The sequence below is a fragment of the Chroicocephalus ridibundus genome, chromosome 1 (genome assembly GCF_963924245.1).
Source record: "Chroicocephalus ridibundus chromosome 1, bChrRid1.1, whole genome shotgun sequence".
NCBI classification, from domain to species: Eukaryota; Metazoa; Chordata; class Aves; order Charadriiformes; family Laridae; genus Chroicocephalus; species Chroicocephalus ridibundus.
Window position 1 is genome coordinate 153452048 of NC_086284.1, and position 25147 is coordinate 153477194.

At 37.3% G+C, this 25147-nt stretch overlaps 1 protein-coding gene across 10 annotated transcripts in view; it reads right to left on the reverse strand.

Annotated features, from left to right (window-relative positions):
- The window catches only part of ERC1 (ELKS/RAB6-interacting/CAST family member 1), a 305118-nt gene that overhangs the window by 187488 nt on the left and 92483 nt on the right, over positions 1-25147 (reverse strand). For all 10 annotated transcript variants that reach the window (XM_063318622.1, XM_063318614.1, XM_063318604.1 and 7 more), the window contains 3 exons: positions 21288-21455; positions 2348-2485; positions 845-985 (listed from right to left, as the gene is read on the reverse strand). In XM_063318622.1, coding sequence (XP_063174692.1) covers positions 845-985; positions 2348-2485; positions 21288-21455 — 447 coding nt within the window. The remainder of the gene's footprint in view (positions 1-844; positions 986-2347; positions 2486-21287; positions 21456-25147) is intronic.

Below are 25147 nucleotides of genomic sequence, written 5' to 3' on the forward strand. Positions count from 1 at the left end.
GTCATGTTTAAGAAAAAATAGTTTTAATTAAAATTTTATTTAAAAATCATACAGTTAGCAGATTTGGCCATGGTATCTAAAACAGTGTGTTCAAAGCTTTTCTGTACATAGCTGCTATGAGGTGAAACTGATTCATGCTACCTATTTCCAAAAGACATCTCAGCTTCTTGTTTTCTGAGACATTTTTGAGTTGGTTTTTTTTTCCTGTCAAGTGTTGACTTCCACATAGACAAAAATCTTAGCACTTCCTGGGTGCCTATTTTTTGTATTGTTTTACTTTGAGTTTTGAAAAAAGATTGTAGGTAGACTTGAATGTTACAATTCCAAGAGGGGAAAAAGGAACGTTTATATTTCTCTAATACAATCAGGTTAATTCGTCTAGCCATCTGGCTCATTACCAACAACTAACTTAATTATCAAAAAAGGACTCTTCAGAGTCAAAAGAACTAGCTGTATTGTTTGCATAAAAGAATAAACATTATCTGCATGCTTTTGGCACCCACAGCTTTGATGAACCTCTGTCCTTTCCTCCCTGTATTTAGACAGGAACAAGCTTGTTCTCAGCCTTGATTGTCCATAGGCACAGCTCCAGTAAATGCTATCATTGACCATCGGTCATTCACCGCTAATACAACCAACTGCTGCACATAAGGGCACTGTATGCTATCCATGAAAGGGAGGTTCTGAAGTATTTGTGCTTTCAAAAATTCTCAAACAATGTATTTTACTAGATAAACTTGTTGAAGGACCATTACCGTAAAGGAACATTTCTCTTCACCTAAAATATAACACAAACATATGCAACAATCAATTCTAACGCAACAGATTCATTCTGCTGGTCAACCTCTTTCTCTGTGAGATCTCCTTGCAAAATGCTGACTTTCTCTTTCAGGTCTTTAATATCTTTTTTGTAGTTGTCGATCTCTTCCTGTTTTTCTCGTTCATCTCTATCACGTGTCTCTTTTAGGCGCTCAATGGTCCTTTCCTGGCAAAAGAAAGCACTCTGTGAAGAAAATCTCTCCTAGTCAGTTCAAATTATGAGACTTCTTATCACAACACTTCTTACACGCTGTAGACAAGGAGGAGGAGTGTAGGATATTGCCATTTTCTTTTCTTTACAGTTGTAAAACAGATCCTCAAGAAGGAGGAAACTTGAGAAATCTATGGATTCATTGCTAAGAAGCACAAGGCTTTCTGTATCTCTGAAAGTCCGCACTACTGTTACAAAGCAACACAATTTATCTGGTCCTGATAATCAAAATTAACCAAGACCAGGATACTTTACATATTGCTTCCTTATTTAAATCTTATTTTTCCAAAATGTACAGTTAGGTTGCCTTCAGAGAGGAAGGGGTGTAATGCATACGTGACAGCAGGATCATTGTGCAGTAAGAAAAAGCAACAAAACAACCTTTCTGTACACCAGATATCAATGGAGCTGTAGTTATCTTGGAAGCTGAAGGGATGCAAGTGAATTCCCCAGCCCCAGGGAAAGCTTTACCAAACTTTACATTTATAGAATCTGACAGACTAAAGGAGCTGTAACCTTGGTTCTCCAGGAATCAAGAAAAAATATACAGTAATTCCAAAACGTTGCCCAACCAAAACAGTATAGACAAGGGTATCTTGTCTATCAGTCCGCTATCTCCTGAGAATTGGGCAAGCATTAAAAAAATTAAAAAAAAAATGAGAATAATAAAGCTGCAAATAAAGTGAGACTGATACACAGCTACATCAGGACAACTATTCATTTTAATTCAATATTGGGAACTAAAACTCAATTTCATGCAGCAAAATTTTAAAAATAAATTTCTTATTAAAATATCTGAGAAGGGAAGATAAAATGAAATCAGATACTAGCCAGATTTTAAAAAAAGGGAAAAAGAAAAAGAGCAAGAGAATCCACAGCTGAAATGTAAGGCATCCCACAATCACACCAAAGACGCACCACGTAAAGAAACGACAACGTGAGAACACCAATTTCTTGTACACAAAATGATGGCGGGTAGCTAATGGCTAGAGCAACAGGTTGTGGCTCAGCTCTACCCTCCTGCCCGCCTTCCCCACGGCCCAGCGGCGGTGCCGCGGGCTGGCTCCGGCAGCCGAGCCCGGCAGCGCTCCGCGCATCCTCCAGCGCCCTCTAGCGAGGGACCCAGCGCGGCAGCACCCGCGCTCCCCTCATCCCTCCTCCTCCTCCGCAGCTGTCGGGGGCAAAGGATGTCACTGTGGCATCGCACTAGAGGCGTCTTGTTGACGGAGCCCGGGAAACACACGCAAAAGCCGACTTTAGAGAGGTTATTAGTAGAGGGACCTTTCGAAGGAAGGGACTTCGGCTTTCCATACTCACTTTTTCTGCCAGTGCTTCTTCCAGCGTGGTCAAGGCAGTGTCAGTGTTTGTGGTGTCGGCCTGCAAGGATTTCACACGATCCTTTAAGCTGCTCATTTGCTTCTCCTTGTCCCTTAACTGTTCTTGAAGATTTTCAATCTTAAAGAAGAGGAGGAGTCAATGTTAAGAATATAGCGAGCAAAACCATCCAAAAATCATCTTAGTAATATATTAAACTCTTTAAAATATTCGTAAAGCAAAGGAAGTACGCAATGGCCTAGTTCCGATAATCCTACAACAAAACATCGAGCAATGCAACCAAAACCATCAAATATTAACAAGGAATCAGTAACCTTTCCAATAATCAGGAGAGGATTCAGAGCAATAAAGTCTAAGTAAGATTTACAAGAAAAACATACAGAAAGGGTATTATTCCTCATTTCTGAGGATGTTGGGCACTGTGTGACTGAAAGATGATCGATGTATTAACAATACAAAAGGAAAAAAGCTGAGAAAAACATTACTGCATATGTAAACCAAAAGCGACACTTGATAATTCAGAAGTTGTGAAGAAGTATTATTTTAAATATTTCCTTTGGTACTGTCAATGTTGCTTCTTCATCTTACGTAGTGCTTTGCTATATGACGGACTAATGCAAAGTGTCATTCCCTGGGCAGAAAATACATAAGCCTTGTTTTCTGCAGGTGTAGAATGTGATCAGTTTATGAGTTCAGAATACATCTTTTGACAGACTGAGAAGACCTAATGCTAAACCCATTCTATGCAAACATACACATCACAAGAAACAGACACATTATCATTATGACAACCCGTCAAAAACAAATTTATCAGCAAAGGATTAAACTGGGTACAGATTTCTCAGTTGCTTCCTTTTTGTTGTTGTTTCTGACAAGTTCTTCTTGCATCAGCAAATGTACATCATAAACTGGTGAACAACATGTGTCATGCAAGGTACCCATCTCCAAAACACTTGTAGCAAGATATTCTTTTAAAGACAATTGTAAGAAATAACATAACAAGACAACCCCAAAGGCTATCCAGTCCAGTATTTAGTAAACTTTCTGAAACCATTACTAGCCTTTTTGCTTCACCTGTCAAACAGCAGTTAGCAGCCCCTTGGTTAGTAGAAATGCAGCAACTATGCCCAGGTTTTACTCTTCAGCCGTGGAAGAACTGAGCTGCTGTGATTCCAGAGCAGAGGCCTAGACAGACACATCCACTGCTACTTTGCTATCTCTATTAAAATTACCTCTGGAACACAGTTTTAGAAAATGGTCTAGATCCGTAATGATAAACGTAAAAGATTTTGCAGGAGGATGAACATTAGTCACAAATAACATTAGATGTGCTACAAGCTAGGAGGAAGAACAACCTAATTCAGGGAACCCCTTGTAATGTTCCTCTGTAACAAGCAAGGAGTCTCCTTCCGTGTATAGACCATAAGATTCTCCATACGATTTTTTTTATTTCTCTTAAGCAAGCATATATAAACTTAAGATCCGGCTTTGTACACAACCTATATATTACTGACAGCAGAAGAACTGTGTAAGTTTTTTTGTGGTTGTTTTTTTAAGGAATGGACTGAAATTGGTTTTGGTTTATCTTTGTCATTAGTTTCTACTAGAAAACAGCATTAGGCCTCCAAGTTATGCTTAAAATTTAAATCTGAGCACAACACAAATGACTCTACAAAACAAGTTTTAAAGAGCACCAAAAAACCATGACCGGTGACATACCATGCAAGTTAGAAATAACTGTAAGAATTGAAAATTCCTTCTTTATACAGTCATAGCTCTTATTTAGTGCCTTAGTAGCAGACACTTGTAAGGTCATGGAGCTTCAGAAAGAACCCTACTAGTTCTGACTGAAAAGTTCTCCTGGGGCCCACATGTACAGCTCCCAAGGAGGTAACATCCCCAAGAGCAGCCTACGTGGCTGCTTTTGACCTTAGGAGCTTTCAGTGTTGTCAGCTGTCTAGACAGGCTGGCTGTTTAGACAGCCGACCATGAAAATATACTACAAAGAAGGCTGAGCTATTCTTAGACTCGTGTTTACTTCTGGAGGCGAAACGCTCTGGCAAAGGCTCCAGCTGGCTGAAGAGGGGATAGTACAGGGTGACTTTCTGCTGTGAGCGAACCGTACGCAAGAGACAGCTAAATAATTCAGCTTCAGCATATATTAAAATGCTTGCCAAGGCAGCCCAAGCGTTTGCACAAGCACAGCATGCATTTTCATGTTTCAGTAGCACTGTTTACTGTGACCAGAGTACGATGACAGCTGTATGAGAGTACTACGTAAGAGTGACACATCTTCCAATTACAACTACACCCTCCTGTATATTAAAAAAAAAAAAAAGTAGTATATAAAAAGTCTGAACCTGTCTGTACTTTGAGTCTACATGCATGCTTTGCAGTCTGGAGTAATGAATGATTTTTTTCGTTATCCTCCAGGAAGCAGCAAGTACATTGAAATGTTCCAAGTCACACTAACAGCAAGGAACTACGAAAAAAAACCCAACAATTCCAAAAGTTACCTACAGCTATGTCTTTTGCAGGGTCAGATAACTGATAGTCCCCAAAGACACTCCTTTAAACTACATAAAATTGGAACTGGCACAATGTGTCAAAATTGAAACATTTGTGTAATGATAGATGCAAAATTTCCTTAAGAAATCATGATCAACAATAGAATAATTGCTTTTATTCCATTTTTCTCCCCAACTTGCACTATTGTAACAAATAATAACTAAACTACACGTTCTCCAAAATGATATAATCTGAAGAAGAAAGTAAAGAATAATCTATACTTTGCCCATATAATTATTTAATGAAGAATTTTTCTGTTATGTCCTTTGCAAGTAGTTTGAGAATGCTTATTAAAAATAATACATAACATATGTCATATTGGTTTTACCATTCTTTTTTCCTACCCAACCCCCCAAAGAAAGTAATTCTGAACAAATCTTAACTAACTAATAGAAATAAAACTTATAAGGATTGAACCAGCACTGTTTAGTCTTCAAATATTTGGAAAACAATAAATTTCCTCTGAAATGTTCTACAAACCTAAGGAATATATATTACTGTACAAAATTTCTAGAAAGGAAAAATAAAAAATAAATACTATTATTAGATTATCAACAATCTTTATTCTTGCCGTATATACTTATTTTGCAGGGTAAAGACAGCAACCTGTGGATAAGTTAGCAACACTAAGCTTACTGTAAAGGTACACATACATACACTGGAATCATCCAGTCTGCATACCAATTTCCTCATCAGTAATGATTTACTGAAATCTTTTTCTCCAACATTACCACTTGTCAGGCCCTATCATGTTTCAGCCTGGGTGATTTATTCCTAGTTGTGTGGAACTAATTATTTTGCCTGCCAGCCCTGAGGTACAGGAGTAGAGGCAAGAGAAGTTTCCTCTGGCATTCTGTTCCAAAGGCAAGGAAGCATGCTACTTTTTGCAAATACAAATCTCACTGAAAACCCCCAGCAAATTCCACTTAAAAACGGCCCAAGGATTTAAATGAGACACATCTAGTCTAATATCTATCAAGGCCACTAGATTCCCAAATTCTTCTAGTTAGAAGTTACTAGTAGATCGTTCGTATCATGCTTCAACCAAGAAATCCTTCTGTAGAACAATCATCAACCCTAGGATAGGTGTAAATTGAACACTTGGAAAACAGTTTCTGTTGTACCAGTGACTTCTGAATTAGAATAAATGAAGTGGCTTTGTGAACTGGTTGTTCAATCTCTATTTCCCCCTTTCTGTAATTGGAAAAGATCCTTTTTTTCTTCCTTCAGAATATTTGTTTTTAATCAACGATCAGCACTTTGCAATGATAACTCATTTCATCACCCGGGTTGTACCAGAATTAACTGCATTTATGTTTAATTTACCACTTTCAATTTTCTTGCCATTCTCTTTGACTTCTAAAAGGAATAAAAGTGGTGAAAGAAAAAAAAGTCAAAAGTAGTAAAAGTCCATTAACTTAGTTCATTATGAGACAACAAGAAAAAAGTGAAACAATACTCTTAAAAATATGAAGATCCAATAATGTTTGGAAATATTTTAAAAATGAAAAATGTCTATTTTGAAGTCAAAATGTTTTCCAACTGGAGAGAGTTCATTGCATATTCCACTGTTTGTGTGTATCTCCGATATGTAGTAACTAGCTATATTACTTACCTGCAGACAAATCTTTCACTGTATGTTTTTCTATAAACAAGTGAACATGCTTATACTCTGCACTTGACTTCCCCAGTGCGGCTCCGCAAAGAGATTGTTTTGATCAGTAACATGACAATTTCATCACAATATACACTGAATATACGGAAGACAAGCAATTTAACACTCGATAATATCTCTTGATTGTATTACAAGAGCAGATGTACAAAAGAATATCTCAGGGTACTGCTAAGCCTCCCACTTTTTCAATCCCAGCTTTCACCCGGTGGAAGCAGTATTGTAAAAAGGATGTAAATAATCATGTGGCTTGAGAGGTTTTCTGTTCTATTCCTATGGCGTAGCCATCCAAATAAACAAATCTTCACATGAGCTGTGAGCTTTCCAAACAGTTCTTCCTTGGGTTTGTAAAGGCACTATGGGTCACGTCAGCTCCAGGGTCAATGACTACAGGGAGATGATGGATTCTCACCTATCACAGGCAGAGATGATTTTTTCCATGTCAGGAATATTAACATGAGGACAAAAAAAGCTATTGTGGAAGAGAGAGTGGGCGAGTAAGCAGGTATGTGATGACAGAGCAGCTACAATTCTGTCTGCTTGGAGACATGCCACTCGCTTCAATGTAAGAATACTAATACCATGATAAAAATTTGACAGCCTGAAGTCATACTTGATTTTGCTGGAATCACACAGTATTTGAGAAACTGAGAAAGGTGAGCTTGCATCAAAATCAGCATGAGAACATAACAGTTACAACTGACGTGATCACGTAGTTGTATCTGACATAATAAAAAAATTGTTGCTTCAAAAGAAGGGGTAAGACGTTCACTCTGGAAAACTGCGATGGATCTGAAGAAATTTTGTTCCTAAAATGTATTAATGAGAGGTCACCTTAAGTCCTGAGAGACTGTTCAAGAAAGCTATACTACTGGATTTGTAAATATTACCGTGTTTCTGAAAGTCATATTTTGGAGACCATAATGAAGGCCTCTAAGTAGATATTACCAGTCAGTTTTAAAGATTAAGCTCCAGTTTTATAAATGTCACACTGAAAAACTGATCATTATAATTGTCTTTCTTTTGCAGGTCTCACAAAAGTACCACTGCAACAGTCATGCATGAATTGCAAATATCTACATTTAGTTTAGTGTTAACAAATTCCAGGGCAGGGGGGGAAGTATAGCTCACCATTGCATGGATGGAAGCAAAGTTTGATCTTTTGTACGTGTGTTGTCTCCATTTAAACCTCCAATATCAGGTGTTGCTTGTAAAGGCCCCAGTGAAATAAGGTCTGTCACACGAGTGAATATCATATTAATGTACTGAATCAATTAGACTAAAATTAGTCTTCTGGCTATTAATTTTAAAAGTTAAATTCCCAAGACTAGCAACAATGTATTGAAGCCGAATGAACGCTGAAGCTCCAGGCATACCATGTCTTGTTGCGAGGGTGAGATTTTTAAGTGGCTTCGAAGTTCAGGATAGATCAAAACAATTTTCGGTAACATTTTGGTAAACAGAAGTCAGAGTTCCTTCCAAAGTTCAGCTGCATTCAGTATGCTCTTTTTACTTTATGATCTGATCAATTGGTATAAATATGGTTACACTGTTGTTGAGTTATCTTCTGAGATTCTGGTTCTTGAATCATCATACTAAAAATCATCTTCAAGTCTTCATCTCAGTTAATTTAGTAAAGTTTGTTAAGCGTAAAGTAAATTAAAGACACTATGAAATGCAAGATACCAGTGGTGGTCTCTCCCTCTCTTCTTAAAGAAATTTAAATTCTGGAGTCCTGTTTAACACTTCAGTGCAGAGATGGCGAACTGTTCAGTTAAGCAGTAAACATTTGTTCAGTTTACATTAATTTTTCTACCCAGTAAAGACAGGATTAATTTCTATTTTGCCTCCCAAGAAAGTTTTCTTCTTCAACGCTTATCTGAAACATTACTGTCTTTGCAACATCACATTGGAATATCATTGGGCACTTTGGAAATGCCCTGATGTCGCTGGACCTGACATAGTGGGATTCTGTAACACCTTTAACTGGTATGGAGAATCTTATGCCAGGAGGCTCCTTCAGTGGCCATGGGCTACAGACGAACACACTGTTGGCTTAAGAAAGAGAATGAGGCTAGAGGGAGTGGGGAGAGCATGGAGAAGGAAAGGACAAAAAGAGAATCTGAGATGGGGGAACTCCAGCATAGTGATGCATCTTACCCAGTCATACTTATCTACTGCTACTCAGATCCAGTTAAAATTCAGAATAGCTCCCATGAAAAAAAAAAGGTTCTTCCTTTTTCAGAAGATAAAATCTTTTTGTCATTTTTACTCTCATGATCTCCAATCTGCAAAAAGTCCTTCGAAATTAGCACGAAGTTCTACAGTGTTAATTTTACAAATAAAGCATTTTGTTGCTATGCAGCTTAGAAAGCACAAAGAATTTATTTTTGTGATTTCTACTTAAAACCTTAATTATCAAATAAATGTATGGACCACAAACAGGCACATTGTCCCTGCTTCAAAAGGAAGAAACTTGCACACAGAGAAAACAAAGCTTAAAAAAAAATAATCTAGGAATTGCAGGACACCTAATGCAATTAATGCTTTATTTTTGACCTAGCTTCACATGCACACTTATGCAATAAGGTTGACTTGAGAAAAAGAATGGTATGCAGGAAGAAGTGCTGCTACAACAAAAATTGACTTAACCTGTATAAACAATTAATTATTTTGTACCTTTGGTGAAGGAGCAACAAACAATTGACACTGATCAAAAAAACTATTCTCTTTCCAGAGCTTTTTCATACAAAGTTGCTTTGTAAGTGGATTTATATGAGCCAGAAAAATAGTTCAGCTATGTTTACATAAATAATCTCTAAGGACATTTCCATCCCTTTGTTTCCTTTTGTCCTCCTTTCCTTTGCATACCTAATCATCCTCTGGTAGCACCAGTTTGCTGACAGATCACTGCAATGGAGAACTAACAAGAACAGTCACCATAAACTGAATTGCAATTATAGTATCTTCTGAATAGTAAAGAATTTTGTCTGTACTGACGTATTCCCTATAAAAACACTATTTAAACCAGATGTTTCAAATCATATTCTCAGAACATTACTATCATGTTTGCAATCCTTCTGTCCTGCTAGTAAATACCTTGAATTTCCTTCAAATCTTCTAACAGAATCCTATCACTCAAGTTTGCTGTTTCTGAAAACTGATACTGAGAGGCATTTTCCTCACGAGCTTCTAAGGAAACTCCAGCATAATTCAAGTCGGGGGGGGAGCGGGGGGGAAGGAAAAAGAAATTAGTATGCCAAGACTAAAGATTTTTGAGCTGGTCAATGACCTGAAATTCACATTTTCAGGGGAGCCATTGTATACATTCTTAAGCATTGTCTCAGTTCCAAAGCATTTGCCTAGAAAAAATTCTGCATTAGCAATGACTCACATCCTTAGACAGCTGTAAACCAGTTAAATTTAATTAAAAGAAACTGCTTAATTCTAAGAAGGTTCAATAATATCAGTAGCCTAACCTAGTCGAAAGGAGAGTCTTTGAATTTAAAATCCTATCATGGACACTGGTCAATACAAGAGAGGGTTTTGAAGTGAGGGGAGCAGGGGGAGACACTCTTTCCAACCTACTGATACTGGTTATGTCTCAAAGCCTACAGGTTTTAATATGAATGAACAATACTTTATGGAAAATGCAAATCAAACAGCAAAAGTATAAAATCTGTTCATAAGACATTTGTTTCGGCAGTGTGTGAGCCAGTTGGTTAAGTACATATGTTTATTTACATAATCCACAAAAACCCCTCCACCACTGGTTTATCTTAAAGCTTCAGTGGTTGACCCCTTGGTTTTGCTGGTATTCATCAGCTAAGAGAATGCATCTATTGGGTTGTTTGTTAAAACGGTTTGTTGGTTCCAACTTGAATGCAATATTTCCATTCACCCAAGTAATTCAAAACAGAGTATTGCTAACATAAACAGCAAAAAAAAATTTCGTTTAGAGTCTTGTCCTCCTCTTCAATGAAACACTAAGTTTATATATTACTCATTTATTTCATATATGTTCAAATGTCACTTATACTAAGAACCATAATTGAAATCACCTGGTAATTTATTTCACAATCTAATTATGGATAACATCCATTTTGTTGAAATCCTGGCCTAATCATGCAGAATAACATCATGCTAATTCTCTTTTCAGCTGTGTCCCGACACTATGAAGCGATCTCTGTGACTATGCTTTCTAAAGTTTTGCTCCTAAGACCTACCAAATGGATTAAAAAACCAAACTATTTTGGGGATATTTGCTGAGTCCTGTTCCGAGTCCCAGAAAAGGATTTGACAATAAACGTGCACAGATTTGATTTAGGAAAGTTCATTACAGAATAAATACAAATACTATAATTTGGAGTATTTTCATATTGATGGTTCCCAAATGTTTAAAATAAGGAAAACCAAAATGACTCACTGCGGAAGGCTGATAGAACAAGGGAAAAAAATGGAACCAGTAAACGTTAACTTTGATGTGATATTCTGTTTTGTAAGAAGCAGAATGAAACAAAGAAGTTGTGACATTGCTTTTAGAATAGCTCAAGCTTCACAAGGTTATATAACATTTAAAAAGTGCCAAGTCAAAAACTTACTATATTATGAATTAAACTTTTTTGCTTGGATAAATCAAGTACAGTGTTCCATTGATTATTATTGTGAAACAAATACTCTTTATTCTATGGCAACTTAATCTCATATACTCAGGAGTACTGATGCTATTTTCCTGACTTGCTTTAGGTTTTGATTTTGGTTCTACACAGAGTAAGTATACTATAACTACTGACACATCCCTGCTTAGATACATACATAGTACAGTGCTACATAGCACACTCTTATTACAGAAAACAGGGTGACGAGAAAAGACATGAAGAAAGGAGAAGGCGGCTTAACTCATCACAGCACTGCAATACCCAAAAATGGAAATCAGGGAGTGGAAAAGACCAAACATTGAGGCGGACTGATGGACAGGATGGGAACATGGGATTTAACGTTGACTCTAAAGGAAATCCTCTCCACAAACTAAACTCCATTTACATTATCATTTAGGATCACTCAAGCGGAAGGCTGCACAACTTGAACAATGATTGTAAATGAGATTTGGATTCACACTGAATTACTTTGTCCAAATCACTGATTTATTAAAGTGATCAAAGAAATACTGTAAGGTAAAACTGCCCTAAACCAGAGGGGAGAGGTCTGGAAAGAAGGGATGCTTCTAATCTCAGTGTAAAACATGCCCAGTCAACTGTGATTGTCCCGTTTCATTCTCCTAGAAAGGATACGCAGTGATGAATAGGAAAGGATTAGGATGTCATACTGTAAATACTAAACACAAGTGTGTGTGTGTATGTGTGTGTATTCTTCAGCATTTAGCTATCACTGCTCTTACAGTATTGCTTCAGAACACACAGTGATAGGTGACAAAATATCAAACTCTCAAATAAATTTCTTTCATGACCTGTGCTCCAAAAAAAAAATAAATTTAAAAACTCAATATATTAAATTACTACTATCATTTGATTATAATTTTCCCATTTTATACCACAGACTGCTTTAGGCAAATCAACAATCCGATCTCTACTGAAAAAAAAAAGCTGGAAGGGACAGAAAGTGGTCCTCTTTATCTAGAAGTTCTGTGTTTAAAACCGTCCTCCATCCATCTTTGCCAGAAGGTATGTAAGCCCTTCATCACGCAGAGGAGCATCCTAATAATCAAATGCATGCTATTCTGGGACAAGGTGATCTTAGTTTCTCTTGGTGACACTACTCTATACTGACCAGTTTTCTTATCCTTTGGATAAGTGAAATCACAGACTTGAAATCTATTCATATACTTGTGCCTTTTGACAGTCCTAATGACTGTATAAATATTGTGCAGAGACCCAGCTTAGAAGACTGTCTAGTCTAGTGGATTCAAAATTCACTCTTGAATCCAGGAATGATTTGATTTAAACTGAAAAATTATTCCTTCCTTGTTCTAGTGAAGATCCCTAGGTTGGCTAACGCAACCACTAATGTCTGTTCCAGACACCACTCAGACAATTCCCCCAGGGGCAGAAAACGCCTGTACGACTGGTGACCAAAGCATTGGAAATTATGAAGTCTTGCAACCCAGAGAGCAATGAAAAGCCATATGAGGAAGACTAATGTAAGCAACCTCAAAAATGGCATACGCCCTTGCTTTTCCTGCCTCTTCAATCACAGGGAACTTTGTATTTGTCTAGTATGACAGTGAATACACCAACAAAGGTTATTAGCTTTATCTTGCCAGAAAAACTACACGTTTAATTTATAATGAAGCCAAGAGGCCCCACAGTTGGCTGTTTTCCCAGATCCCTTCAAGAAACCAGAGTTTGTCAGTCCCACTACCTATGAGTAATGTTCTGTCTTGCCAATCAAGAGGTTATCTCAAGGTACAAGAAGGACATAATATTAAAATGACTGCTCCTCTTTGAGGGATACTAAAAATAAAAAAAGATTCCTTCCGCATATGACAGATTTGCTGAATTGTAGTTTAAGTTTTTTGGTGTGCTGGAACACAGATAATACCAGAAACTCCAATGGAGTTTTCTTGTAACTTCGCTATTGCTATCAATCTTATGTGACACTATTACAGCAATGTGTATCAGTTTAAAACCCTACATTAGCCAGCTACAATAGCTGAACGACAGAATTAACATCGTTAACCTCACAGTCCTGTTTTCCTTCTTCATTTGAACCTACTTATCTAAAAGGAGGAGTGGATACTCATTATTTCAGAAAAAAAAAGAAATCAAGTACTTTAGTTACTAAAGGTAACAGGCAAGATTCTTTAATAACATCAATATAAATTGAGAGAGTGCTCCTTACATTATTAGATCTCAACATAAGAAATTGGCTTGCTATCTTTCGCACACATAAGAACAACATTTGATTTTTTAGAAGAATATTACCATACATCTGGGAATATAGGTACATATGCTACATATGATCCAGATGTTTTTATTTTTATTGCGGTATCACAAAATGATCCAAGCAAAAGAGGGGGTTATATAAAAATAAAGCAGCATATAGTCCATTTACAAATTCTAATTTATAATATAAGCAGGCATAAAAATTTATTTTGAATCAAGTAGGTTCCTCTAACATAGCTGCAGCATTGGTAACCACAACTGTGTACTAAAAATTACTGTTACGGCATAAAATTTGTTTTGCATAAAATCAATTTTTCAAATTTAACTTATGCTTCCACCACTACTTTAGATGTCCCACATAATTTACTAAACAATCTTCAAGTGCATGTTAGGCACCTATAAATAAATTCACTCACAGATTTCATTGCTCTGAAGTTTAGTAAAAGTGATCCTTATGCATCCCTATTCAAAAGCTGTCTGGACATGGTCCTGTGCAACTGACTCTGGGTAGCCCTGCTTGAGCAGGGTGGGTGGACAAGATGACCTCCAGAGGTCTCTTCCAACCTCAACCATTCCATGATTCTGTGAAGACAATTTGCCATAAAACTATAAACGCACTGAAGAAAGACCCTTAGGAACAGAAAGTCTCATGCTTCCTCTATTGATGTTCAACGCAAAAACATCTTACAGTGTTCTTCAGCAGTAGAAGTCTGTGCTTAGGACAACTGTACTAAGTCTATGACTTTTTGCTTAATGACATAAAGCAATTTAAATGCTTCACTACAGTGCCAAAAATGCCCAGGAGGTGATTGTTTTCAATAAGTAAGTACGAGGTATCCAACAGACAAAAGGGAATTTCAACCAATTAGTACAAGTGATCACGTACTGTTTATTATAACCTAAACAAGACACCTGTTACTATAGGCTATTAACTCGCTGATGAGGGCCATAACAGCACCCAACTTAGAGCTGAAAATTGCGTGCTCCTTTGGAAACCAAAAGCTCTTACAATGAGAATGCTGGAGTGCGCTTCTAGCTACAAGGCATCTGCCATTGTAGGCAGATTAGGCAAGAAGATCAAAAGTATATTCATTGGGTCAGTCCCTGGAGAACACACTGTCATCTCTGCCAGCTCCTGTAAACTATGGACTATCTGCCATTGAAAATACTATCTGAAGCTAAGCTTTTGGACCTTTTAGGACCCATATTCCAAATTAGACAAATGTATATTATTTATGGCTTAGAAAGAATCAAAAAAGATCAAATCTTACAAGCTAAAGCCTCTCCTGAGAGCAAGGGGATCTTGCTGACACTGAACTTGAAGTTGCTGTAATAAACTCTTAAGATCTGTACGGTAATCAGTCACCTTTAAAACTAAACTAGCAAAGAGCTGAAAAGTGGTATGAAGAAACTGAGGTATTTCCCTGACCCAATAATGTCCTATTAGCCATACATTCATAGAAGCAAAAAGAGACACACACAAAAAAATGCCATCTGAGCTGGGCTGCAATTGCTCTAAAAAGTCTCAATGGATTCTCAGTGAAGTGGGAAGTCAAAATGGAAGGGTAAGGATCCTATTTTTAAAGCGGTCATGGCTTACTGTAAAACTAAAAAAATTCTATGTTCTGTCCTCATTTCCCATGTAGAAATTAAACAACTATGCTCCTTCCTGAATGGCAGAAATGAAAAAAATCTCACAGGATAGTTATGCTGAATCTGAACTCATATAACGAAGCCTCTCCAGTCGTCTTTGGCACTTTCATTGCCACCACAATATTTTATCTACTGGTATTTTGATAGGGATGAAGGACTAAAAGTTTATCTAATTTTTCCTGTTATTACTCTAACTGAAGATAATACTTCTATCTAAAAATCCCACCCCACGTAGTAAAGCAATTCTGAGAGGATATTCCTGAAAAGAGAAGGGACTCTAGCATCTTGGAGACATAGGGTAACGAATTAGACGGACCAGCTTCTGGAAATTTCTGAAAGTTACAAATTTCAACTTTGTCGTTATATTCAGTGGTAGTCAGCAAACCTATAACAGAAAGGCTTGAATGAAAGAAAAAGCAGCAGCAGAAGAGGTCTGATAACCCTTCGGGGACAAGGAGAGACAAGTCCCCTATGACCCTCCAGGACACATCTTTGAGGTCACGTCTGTCAGTTGTAATAAAGAAGCTGGCACAAGCCTGTGGGGACTTTAGGTCTTTTTTGTGGTGTTTGAAATCTCTGAACTGCCTTTGGAACCAGTTCAGTGGCATGCCTTGAAACCTGGAGTAAAAGGAGTAGTAGTATGGCTTTTTCTGCCAGAGACAGATATTGACAGAAATACTCTTGTATTTGCACTGCTTGTTAACCCACAGAGTTCCTGAAGAAAAGTAGCTATTTCATCAGCCCTAGCTGAGCAGAAACCCCTGCAAATCTTCCTTCTACCTCCTTGAAGAAGTTGGGCTGATGAGCAGACTAATATTATCCTGGAGCACTGTAGGGTGCTCCCCCCTAAATCGAGCATGTGAAAAGAGAATAAGCTTGCCCACAGGTATATTACAGAGGAAAGAATTATCCAGTATTAAGTAAGACGGCATGTGCTCACCCACTTTGTAAATGTACACGCGGACCATCTTTGTTGGGGCAGTCTTACTTTGTTCTTTTCTGTATAGTTTGTACAACCAGAGACTTGGACACATGCTGCAGATTTGAATGGGTCATCACCTACAGTGGTAACACCATAGGATTTTTAAGCACTAAATGTCATCATAAAGAGTCTCAAAGGGATATCTAAAAGTCCATCAGGCATTTTATTAATTCTTAGAAAACTGTATATTCATTCATCTGGTAGGCAAGTTCAAGGTCACACCAGGTAAGATGAAAATACCATAAACTGAATTAAGTGTTTGAAAATGCAGTTTCCTTCTCTGTGCTCTCTCATCTCTTCAGGTTTGGAGCAGTGAAGCTGCCTGAGGAGGTAAATACACTTCACAGATGAGGGAATGGAAAGAAAATAATCTTTAGAAGTACAAACACTGAAATTTAAAAGTCATGATTACTAAACCAACACTGCTGTTGTAGTAACTATGATCACTACTGATTTTAAACAACTGAGTTATAAATTCTATTTGCAGTTCCTTTCTCCTGCCATACAACACACTATTTGTTATCATTAAGCATAAGATACTTATTTTGGTTTCTGAGCTTTTTGAAAAGCAGAGGGCATTTATTTCCTCTGGAGAAAGGCAATGCTTCTTATCCAAAAGAGCAGGAAAATTGCATTTGGAGTCATTCTGAATACTAGCTAAACAGCTAACGTCAGCACAGCCACACACAAACAAACAAACAAACAAAAAAAACCAAACAAAAAGCCCAAACAAACAAGCAAAAAAACCCCCCCTGTATTCTTCCTTTACTTCACCACAGGTCAACTATCACATGCATGGGGAGCTGCCAAAATACACTGCTATGTTCAGACACTAAAACTTGCATTTTATTTGCCTGCAGCTGCCTTGCACAATGAAGGGAGTGTTAACCACCCCTCCCCAAGACAAAACAAGACCTCCCCCCAAAGCAAGGGGTGACTGATTCACTGCTCGGTTTGTTGGGTTTTTTTTTCCTTTCAGAGTAACTGTTACTTATCTTTTGTCCCAAATGCTATTTCTCTAAAATGCTTTGATTGCAAAGTATTGATTTCTTTTTTTTTTTTCCTATTCCTTTTCATCCTGGTCTACCAGCACAGACAGATAGATGTGGCAAAGAGAATAATGAAGCACAATTTAACATTCTTCAGGTTCAGGTTTCAGATTTGCCCAGCATGGTCCCATTTTATTTTCTGACATTGCCTCCCCTTGCCTGGAGTTCTAACAACTTAAAATGAGATTTTATGCAAGATTTACTTTCAATGAAATGAGAAAATAAAATCCTGAGGCTCTATATAACTAAGTTTTTGCATCCAATATTCAGACATAAAGCTAAAATTCATTTCTGTAGTCTCCAAATTTCTAGCATTTGTCCTATTCCTATTGTCTCAAATAAAGGTGCTAGCAAGCAGCATCACTGTAGGAGCTTAAAACTGGAAACATTCCAGAATTTAAAATGTGAAGCATGTGGTTTCCTCAGCAACCTGGAACATGTATTTTGGTGCCTACTGGGTATCAGTAGTGATGCCAATTGTCATGTTAATTTTTCAGATCTTTGTTGCTCATAATCTTCTTCTGTGTCTTTTATTTGATCTCTAATTGGCCAGTAAATTTTCATAACTTTCTTCATCTAGATTTTAGAGTGACCAGAAAGTGTACTTTCTAGTTCACCACATTTAATCAATACAATAATGTTATTAATAGCTCATAAAACAAACTATGTAGTGGCCTGCATCAATTAATCCAAACAGAGACCCAAGAGTAAAGGATGCATTTTAAGTTGTTTTTGGTTCAACAACAGAAATTGTAGAAATTTAGTACAGCAGTTTTATGTGGCACCACACCAAACAATTTCTGTCAGTGTCATCAGAATAGGTGATTACACATCTAAAACAGTCACAGAAAAAAAAAATTAAAAAAATTCCGAACAGAAGTCCAAATGGCCAGCATAGCCATGTATCATTTGGCTATGGCTATATTACTAGTAGTGGTGATCTCTCTAAATTTCAAAAGAAAGTAAAGAACTTTTCTTAAATGGGTAAGTTATGTAAGTTAATGGTTTTTTAACAAATTCTTTTATTTTCAACATCTTTATGATTTTGGCTTTTGTTACAAATTTTATTTTTACCTAGCATTAAAAAAATATTAGTGTTCAAAATTTTGTTCACTAGATTACCCACTGCAAAAATATCCTCAAATCTGAGTATATGCTGAGAGAAGAGTACTTGGTAAAAACTAATTGAGTAGTATCCACTAATATAATTCTTAATTTGGTTAAATTCCTTCAACATGCCAACACCTGTACCCCATACCTTCTCATAACTGCAAGCAGCAGTTATATACTGCTGCTTCTGCTTCCAAATATCCATAGAAAAATATTTCTTAACACTACACAAGAGGACAAGCTTTTTTGGTACCACATGTCTTTTCATAGTCTTTCACTGTATTCAATTAAAATGCCTAAGTATCACTTAAATCATCATGTTGATAAACTTAAAACAAGCATTTAATATCAGATAACTGAACCAGTAAAAAAACCAAATACTACTATCTATGACATCTGAAGATACTTTAAACATCCAGCTCTACCATTAGAATATACAGATTAAAACCTGATATCTGAACATGCCAGTATATAATCAGAGGGAGGAATAAAAAGTCTATTGTGCATGGAGGCAAAAGTTTAGAGGCTGCACTTTTGTGTTGGTTTTTTTTTTTTTTTTTGAAAGAAAATAAAATTCTGAACTGTCCTCGAAGGTCCGGAAGACAGCACTTGAATAAAGCAGAAAACAGGCTGTGTACTTTAATAACAGGCTATGCACTCTAGAAGTGCAAAATAGAAAAAGTAAATCAGAGTTTACAAGCTGTAAGAGAAAAACATTTACATGAGAGGAGCTACAGGCTTCTGAAGTTGCAGGCAGAGGGCAGAAATAGCTACCTGTACAGTAAAAAGGACATATATATATATCAGATAAAAATGAGAATTCATAATTTTCTCTAGCACCTGAAACAGGTTTTATGCAAGTTCTCATGACTTCCACAGTATTTAGGGAAAATCAGACCTGTCCTCCTGTAGGTATTTTCTCAAGCTCTGCTTTTCTGTGGAAAAGTGCTAAAAGAGAACAAGAAAATGCAAAACCCAATCTACAGAAAATCCCAGACCTAGTCTTCGATTCCAGGGCTGGAGAATCAATTAAAAAAATCAGTTAAAGACATCCATCCTAAAATATAAAAGGACTAAATTTGTGCTCATTTACCCTATTTTTACAAAAAAATAAAAAGAAAATCCATATTGCACCACAAACCTCAGATAAAAGCTACATTCTCCATAAAAATATTCTAGGTTTGCTAGTCATAGAAACTAAAAAAATCATCTTTGGATTTAAAAACTTCACAATTTAACTGTTCATGTTAAAGGAAATAGTTCCAACAACTTGAAGGCTGAAGCAAATTCAAATCTCTGCACGTGATTCTAGTTAGCAGCAGGAAAGTGATAGTTTTCTATAGATAGGTTGTATGTTTCTTTGTTTAAGAAGCTGAGACAGGTTTACAGCACAACTCAAAACTGCAGTTTATTATGCCAGTGTTATCCTCTGCTGAGCTATCTGGGAGAAGAAGACCTCAAAACCTTTATATCTAAAAGGTCCCCTACTTTCCAGTGTCAGGGGACCAGGTACTTTTACCTGAAAGCAGCAGCAAACAAACATCAAAAAATAGGCTAGCCACATGAAGAGACGAGAAGAAACTGCCTTAATATGCTTTACAGTGGTCTCAAGAAAACAAGTATAAAAAATGAGCAAAAAGAGAACCTTTAGTATCGCCTATAAATGAACGAATGAAAGATAATCCTAAAGAGTTAAGTAGAGTACATAAGAAAACATGTGAAAAAACAGCGTAAGAGTAAATGGAAGTAAAACGACCTCACTGACATTTAACATTTACGCAAATGTCAGATTCCCCACTTCCCAGTTAAACATTCAGCTGCGATCTCAATCAATGTTTGGACTGTGCATGACCAATTTTGAAAACAAAGAGAAAGCACAGCACAAAAATTAGAAATCTGTAAGTGTTTCTGAAAAGATGAACAGTCGAAAAATGAGACCGTGAAGACTGGGAGTTAGGGCTCTGTTCTAGAATTATTAATGACTTATTTATGGCTAAACTCCATGCCTGAACTTCCATTCCTGCATGACGTTTGCTGTAACAGAACTGAACATGACCTAAACTCTCATGATTCATAGCTATATACTAGAAGAAAAGGCATTGGCCTGGTGTCAGAAATTAATCAATATTCTGAACTATTAAAATCACAAGAATTCCATAGAATTGCTTAAAGGTCTGGGAAAAAACCCCCACATTTACAGCCAAATACATTGAATACAAGCTCCAAGAGGAGCTTCTCTAAAGATACAGAGGAAAAAATATTCTGTAAATTAAAATTTATTGCGATACATGCATTTCTCCCTTTTTACCATGTGTAGCAGCAATTTGGAATATATAGCGTGCAATTTGCAAACGATCATCCATAATGACATTCATTGCCCCAGGACTCAATGCCCTGTGGGAAACCTCTCTAATTTCCCTGACAGCATCTATTTTTTTTTATCCAAACCTCCCCCATTTCACTGATAAGGTCTACATTTTCTTTTCCAGAAAGATATGCAGGATAGTCTGAACCCTGATTATCCTATTCTAGCACTTCTCAAGAAATATTATGTATGATAAAACAGCGTTTCCAATGAGAGTTATACGAAGTTCTTCCTGAACTTTTCTCAGTAATTTACAAAGGAATCATCCTAACTGCTTCTACTGAGACAACCCCTCATTCATTTAGTCACATACTGAAGTCACACTCATCCAGTGCCCTACGCTTCAAATCAGCATGGCTTTGTTAAGTTTGTGGGTGTGAAAGGATTATTTTTTAAATTATGTGACCTCCTACAAATACTTCAGTCATTGTTAGTGGTGAAATGGAAGCATTTTTTTGTTCAAAACTTCTAACTGAAATTCATCGTTCACCGATTTTCTATTACATGAATGGACTCAATCATTAATCTCCAAAATGTAAATTCTAGTTCAGCCTTTTTGACACACTTAGAAATTGAGACGCATCATAGACATGTATCTGACTCAGACCTCTACAATCTTACCTTCTTCTGAAGAACATTAACTTTGCGTTCCTTCACCTCTAACATGTCCTTGAGGTCATGGATCTCTCCTGCTTGAGTCCCCTTCTCCTCTGCCATCTCCTGAATCTGCTTTGTCTTCTTATTTAGCATAGTCTCCTTCTCTTCCAGACGTAATCGTAACGCATCCACCTAGATTCAGACATGCAGACACAGGGTTTGTTTAGCACTGAAGGAGAGAAATTTTAGGAAAGTTAAACTATACTTCCACAAGAGAGTGACTGCTGTCAAATTACAAACAGATTGAGGAAACTAACATCCCTTACTTTAAGACTTCAACGTGCGTAAGCTTGTGATAAAACAGTTATCACAAATGGTAGTAGACTAAACAGTAAAAATAATCAAATGTTTTACTCCCAAATTATATGAGACTAAAACTCCTTCTTGGAAAATCTAAAATCATACTTCTAACATAACTCAGTCTTGTAAGATACAATCTGGAATTTTTTTCATCAAAGTAGAAGCCAACACAATGTGTTGTTGAGAAGTTCTCTTAAATGTAGGAAAACTGACCCCTTTATTTGAAACATTACTGATGTTCAGAGATTTAAACACTGACTATTAGTACCAAACAGTCACTTGGTATTCTAGGTTTTAACCAGAGTATTAGCTCAGCCTGGAGGTAATGAAAGCAGGGGTCTTTGTGGTCACTGCAGATCAAAACATGGAAAGAGGGATACCTTAGGATGGCTAAGAATATTTTGGCTTAAATAGCAACTTAATAGTTTAAACATAACATGTGTTTTCAGCAGGATGCAGTTTTATATTAAAGACAAAATGGAACAAATGACACAGTACAGGGTATTGTGGGTGCAATTTGGACACATAAACATACTTAGAGCTCCCAGGGCCTCAGTAAGTTTAGAAACACACTCTGGGAATTCTATGGTATCCTCAAACTGGAAAACTGCATGTTGAGAAGCTTTTGCTTTTCCTTCTGCATTTCTCTTACACAAACAAAACGCAGAGTTCACAAGACAAAAGGAACGGGAGAAGGAATCAGAGCTATCTGAATATAAATTTAATCAGGAGAAAAAGGTCACTACAGAGCACAGACTAATCTCAAAGACCACTGTGGAATACGAAATCCAACACCACCAACCTGCTCGAGATACCAAAGAAACCCACTGACCCCTATCCACTCAGCATTCAGACAGAGCTCAAATCTGCCAGCTTGGCTGCTAATCTTATTTGACAGTATCAGATTTGGTTCCTGTTAGCTGAATCCATTACAGGACATCAGTCACACAGAGTAAACAGGGTGATCAATGAATTTCTTGGTCCTTCTGCACAGCATAGGCTAGCACAGGGACATGAAAAGATGACTTGGACAACTCCAGCTGGGGAAAGAATTTATGTAGTCACTATGCTTACGGTATTTTGAGCAACGTTTAGTTTTAATGTGTTATTCTAATTCCACTCTACTTTGATTTGCTAATGGAAAAGTTGCCTCTAAGGCTCTACATTTACAGTATGTTACGCCCACAAAATCCTTAGCTGTTTTGTCGGATTCCTTTTGCACAGAGCAATAAGCACTCGCCAGTGGGGAAAAAGAACTGCCCTGCTCTCCCCATCAGCACTGCAATCCCGCTGCCACCTCTACGTCTGGAGCCTTCTCACTTACACATACGTTATTAAAATCACATTCCTGACCTCTCACCCAGCAAGTGGGGCATGGAGTATATTCTGCAGTGATATGAGAGTACCAGGTACTACCCAAATATGATTTATAGAATTGCTAGTGTTTGTAATGAAAAGTTTAGCAGGTGGATCAGGTTTTGTCTTCTTTTTAAAAACACACAGATTTATAGATTGATTAGGTATGTTCTTCTCTGGATATCTCTAATATTAAAGCTTAGAGTCACCTTCATTCGCTCTTGAAGGGAAACTGAAAACCTGCCTCACAAGCAAATCCACAGACTCTCAACAGTTGTGTTGCAAAATATTTGAGACAGTCCAGATGCCTACAGCACAGCATTAAGTGAAAAGAGAACATCTGCAAACAGAAATTTATCCACAGAATGCTTTCCATTTTCTGATTGATCATTCTCTTTGAACTCTATATTAGCTTATGGTTTGGGGTAAATTGCATTCCTGGTTTTATTTGTGTGAGGTCCCTGCCTAGGAAACCACAGAAAACACTTTCAAGAATATTTTCAAAGGCTGGCAGGACACACAATCATCACCTTAGCACTATTCCTGGCAGAACACTGCACTTGTTTATTCATGTCAGCTTGGTTTATGTATGGCATCCTCCCACAGTGACAATAATTGAGGTCTGTGGGAGTCAGGTGATGCCAACTTCAACAGAGTCAGCTTAAGATTTTCTCTGCACATGGAAACGACTAGGCAAACAGCTACAGAGGTGCTGACGCCCCTTTCTCCTGACTTCTGCGTCTTGGATGGTGTTGTCTTAACCCTGGGTTAACCTAAGTGCATTCACAGCAATAGACTGCCATGTCTTTAATTATGCATAGCAAGTAAAATCTTATAGTACGGCTCAGGCAATTGCTAGTCCTCCGTATAACAATGGGATTGCTAACTTGACCTGCATGTAACATCTAATTTCTTGTGAAGCTTTAGCAAAATAAGCGCGTTTATTGCCACCTTCAACACAATAGCCTTCCTATGTGTAGGTACAACAGGTACCTCTTCTCAGCTGGGTACCATACATAACATTTAAATTTCTTCACTGTAAGAACCATGTGTAAAAAGCTGCACTGGGAACCATTGATCTGTCTTCACAGAATGTTCCAGTAGCAGTAAACACTACTCTATGGCTCTGTTCCTAATATGTATAGCCATACGTTAAGCATGTAGAATTCTAAATTTCAAAGGAAAACTAGAACATTAGTAGCTCCAATAAGTACTAGAATAAACACAATAAATGACATAATATTTAATTTAAATTTACTCTTAAACCTCTTTTAAAATCTTATGTTCTGTAATTAGATTACAGTCTTAGGGAAATCCCTAAAATTTCAAAAGTCCACAGTGAGTTTCAGAACTGACTCAGGAGCTTGAGTCAATAGGACTTAGGTTGCACACATCTTTTTTCTCACTTTTACCATCACCCTCACTGTACAGTAGCAATCAGGATATTTCAGTGGTGCCCAGTGACAGGACAAGAGGCAACGGGCACAAACTTGAACACAGGAAGTTTCATCTAAACATGAGGAGGAACTTCTTTCCTTTGAGGGTGGCAGAGCACTGGAACAGGCTGCCCAGAGAGGTGGTGGAGTCTCCGTCTCTGGAGACATTCAAAACCCACCTGGACGCGTTCCTGTGCAACCTGCTGTGGGTGACCCTGACTAGATGATCTCCAGAGGTCCCTTCCAACCCCTATCATTCTGTGATTCTGTGATTTTATGACACTGGTGATTCCCACTCAGGTTGAAGAAGATGTCAGTGATGCCTAGAAAAAACAATGCTCTACTCTTTTTCTGAGACTGATTCTTCCCATCTACCTGCCACCTGCTGTTCAAATCATGGCTGAACTATTGATTTAGATCAGTGAACCGAGCCATACTCCATTCAGTTATATAGAAGGTACAGTCTCCCATATGTTATATCCAAGCCCTTATTTCCCTGTAATGGCAAAATTCAAAACCTTTATCCTCTGTTGGGATGACTACATTAATGGCAGAAAAGGAACAGGCAGAATATCAATCCTGAAATACGTATTTAGAGCTTGCTATGGTTTCTAACAAGAGCCAACTACTTTTTAAAGTAGATGTTGAAGTAATTCTATCTATGTCAGCACTCAGAATTCAAAGATAAATGAGACATGCACAGAGGAAGACACAAAATTATATTTGGTATGC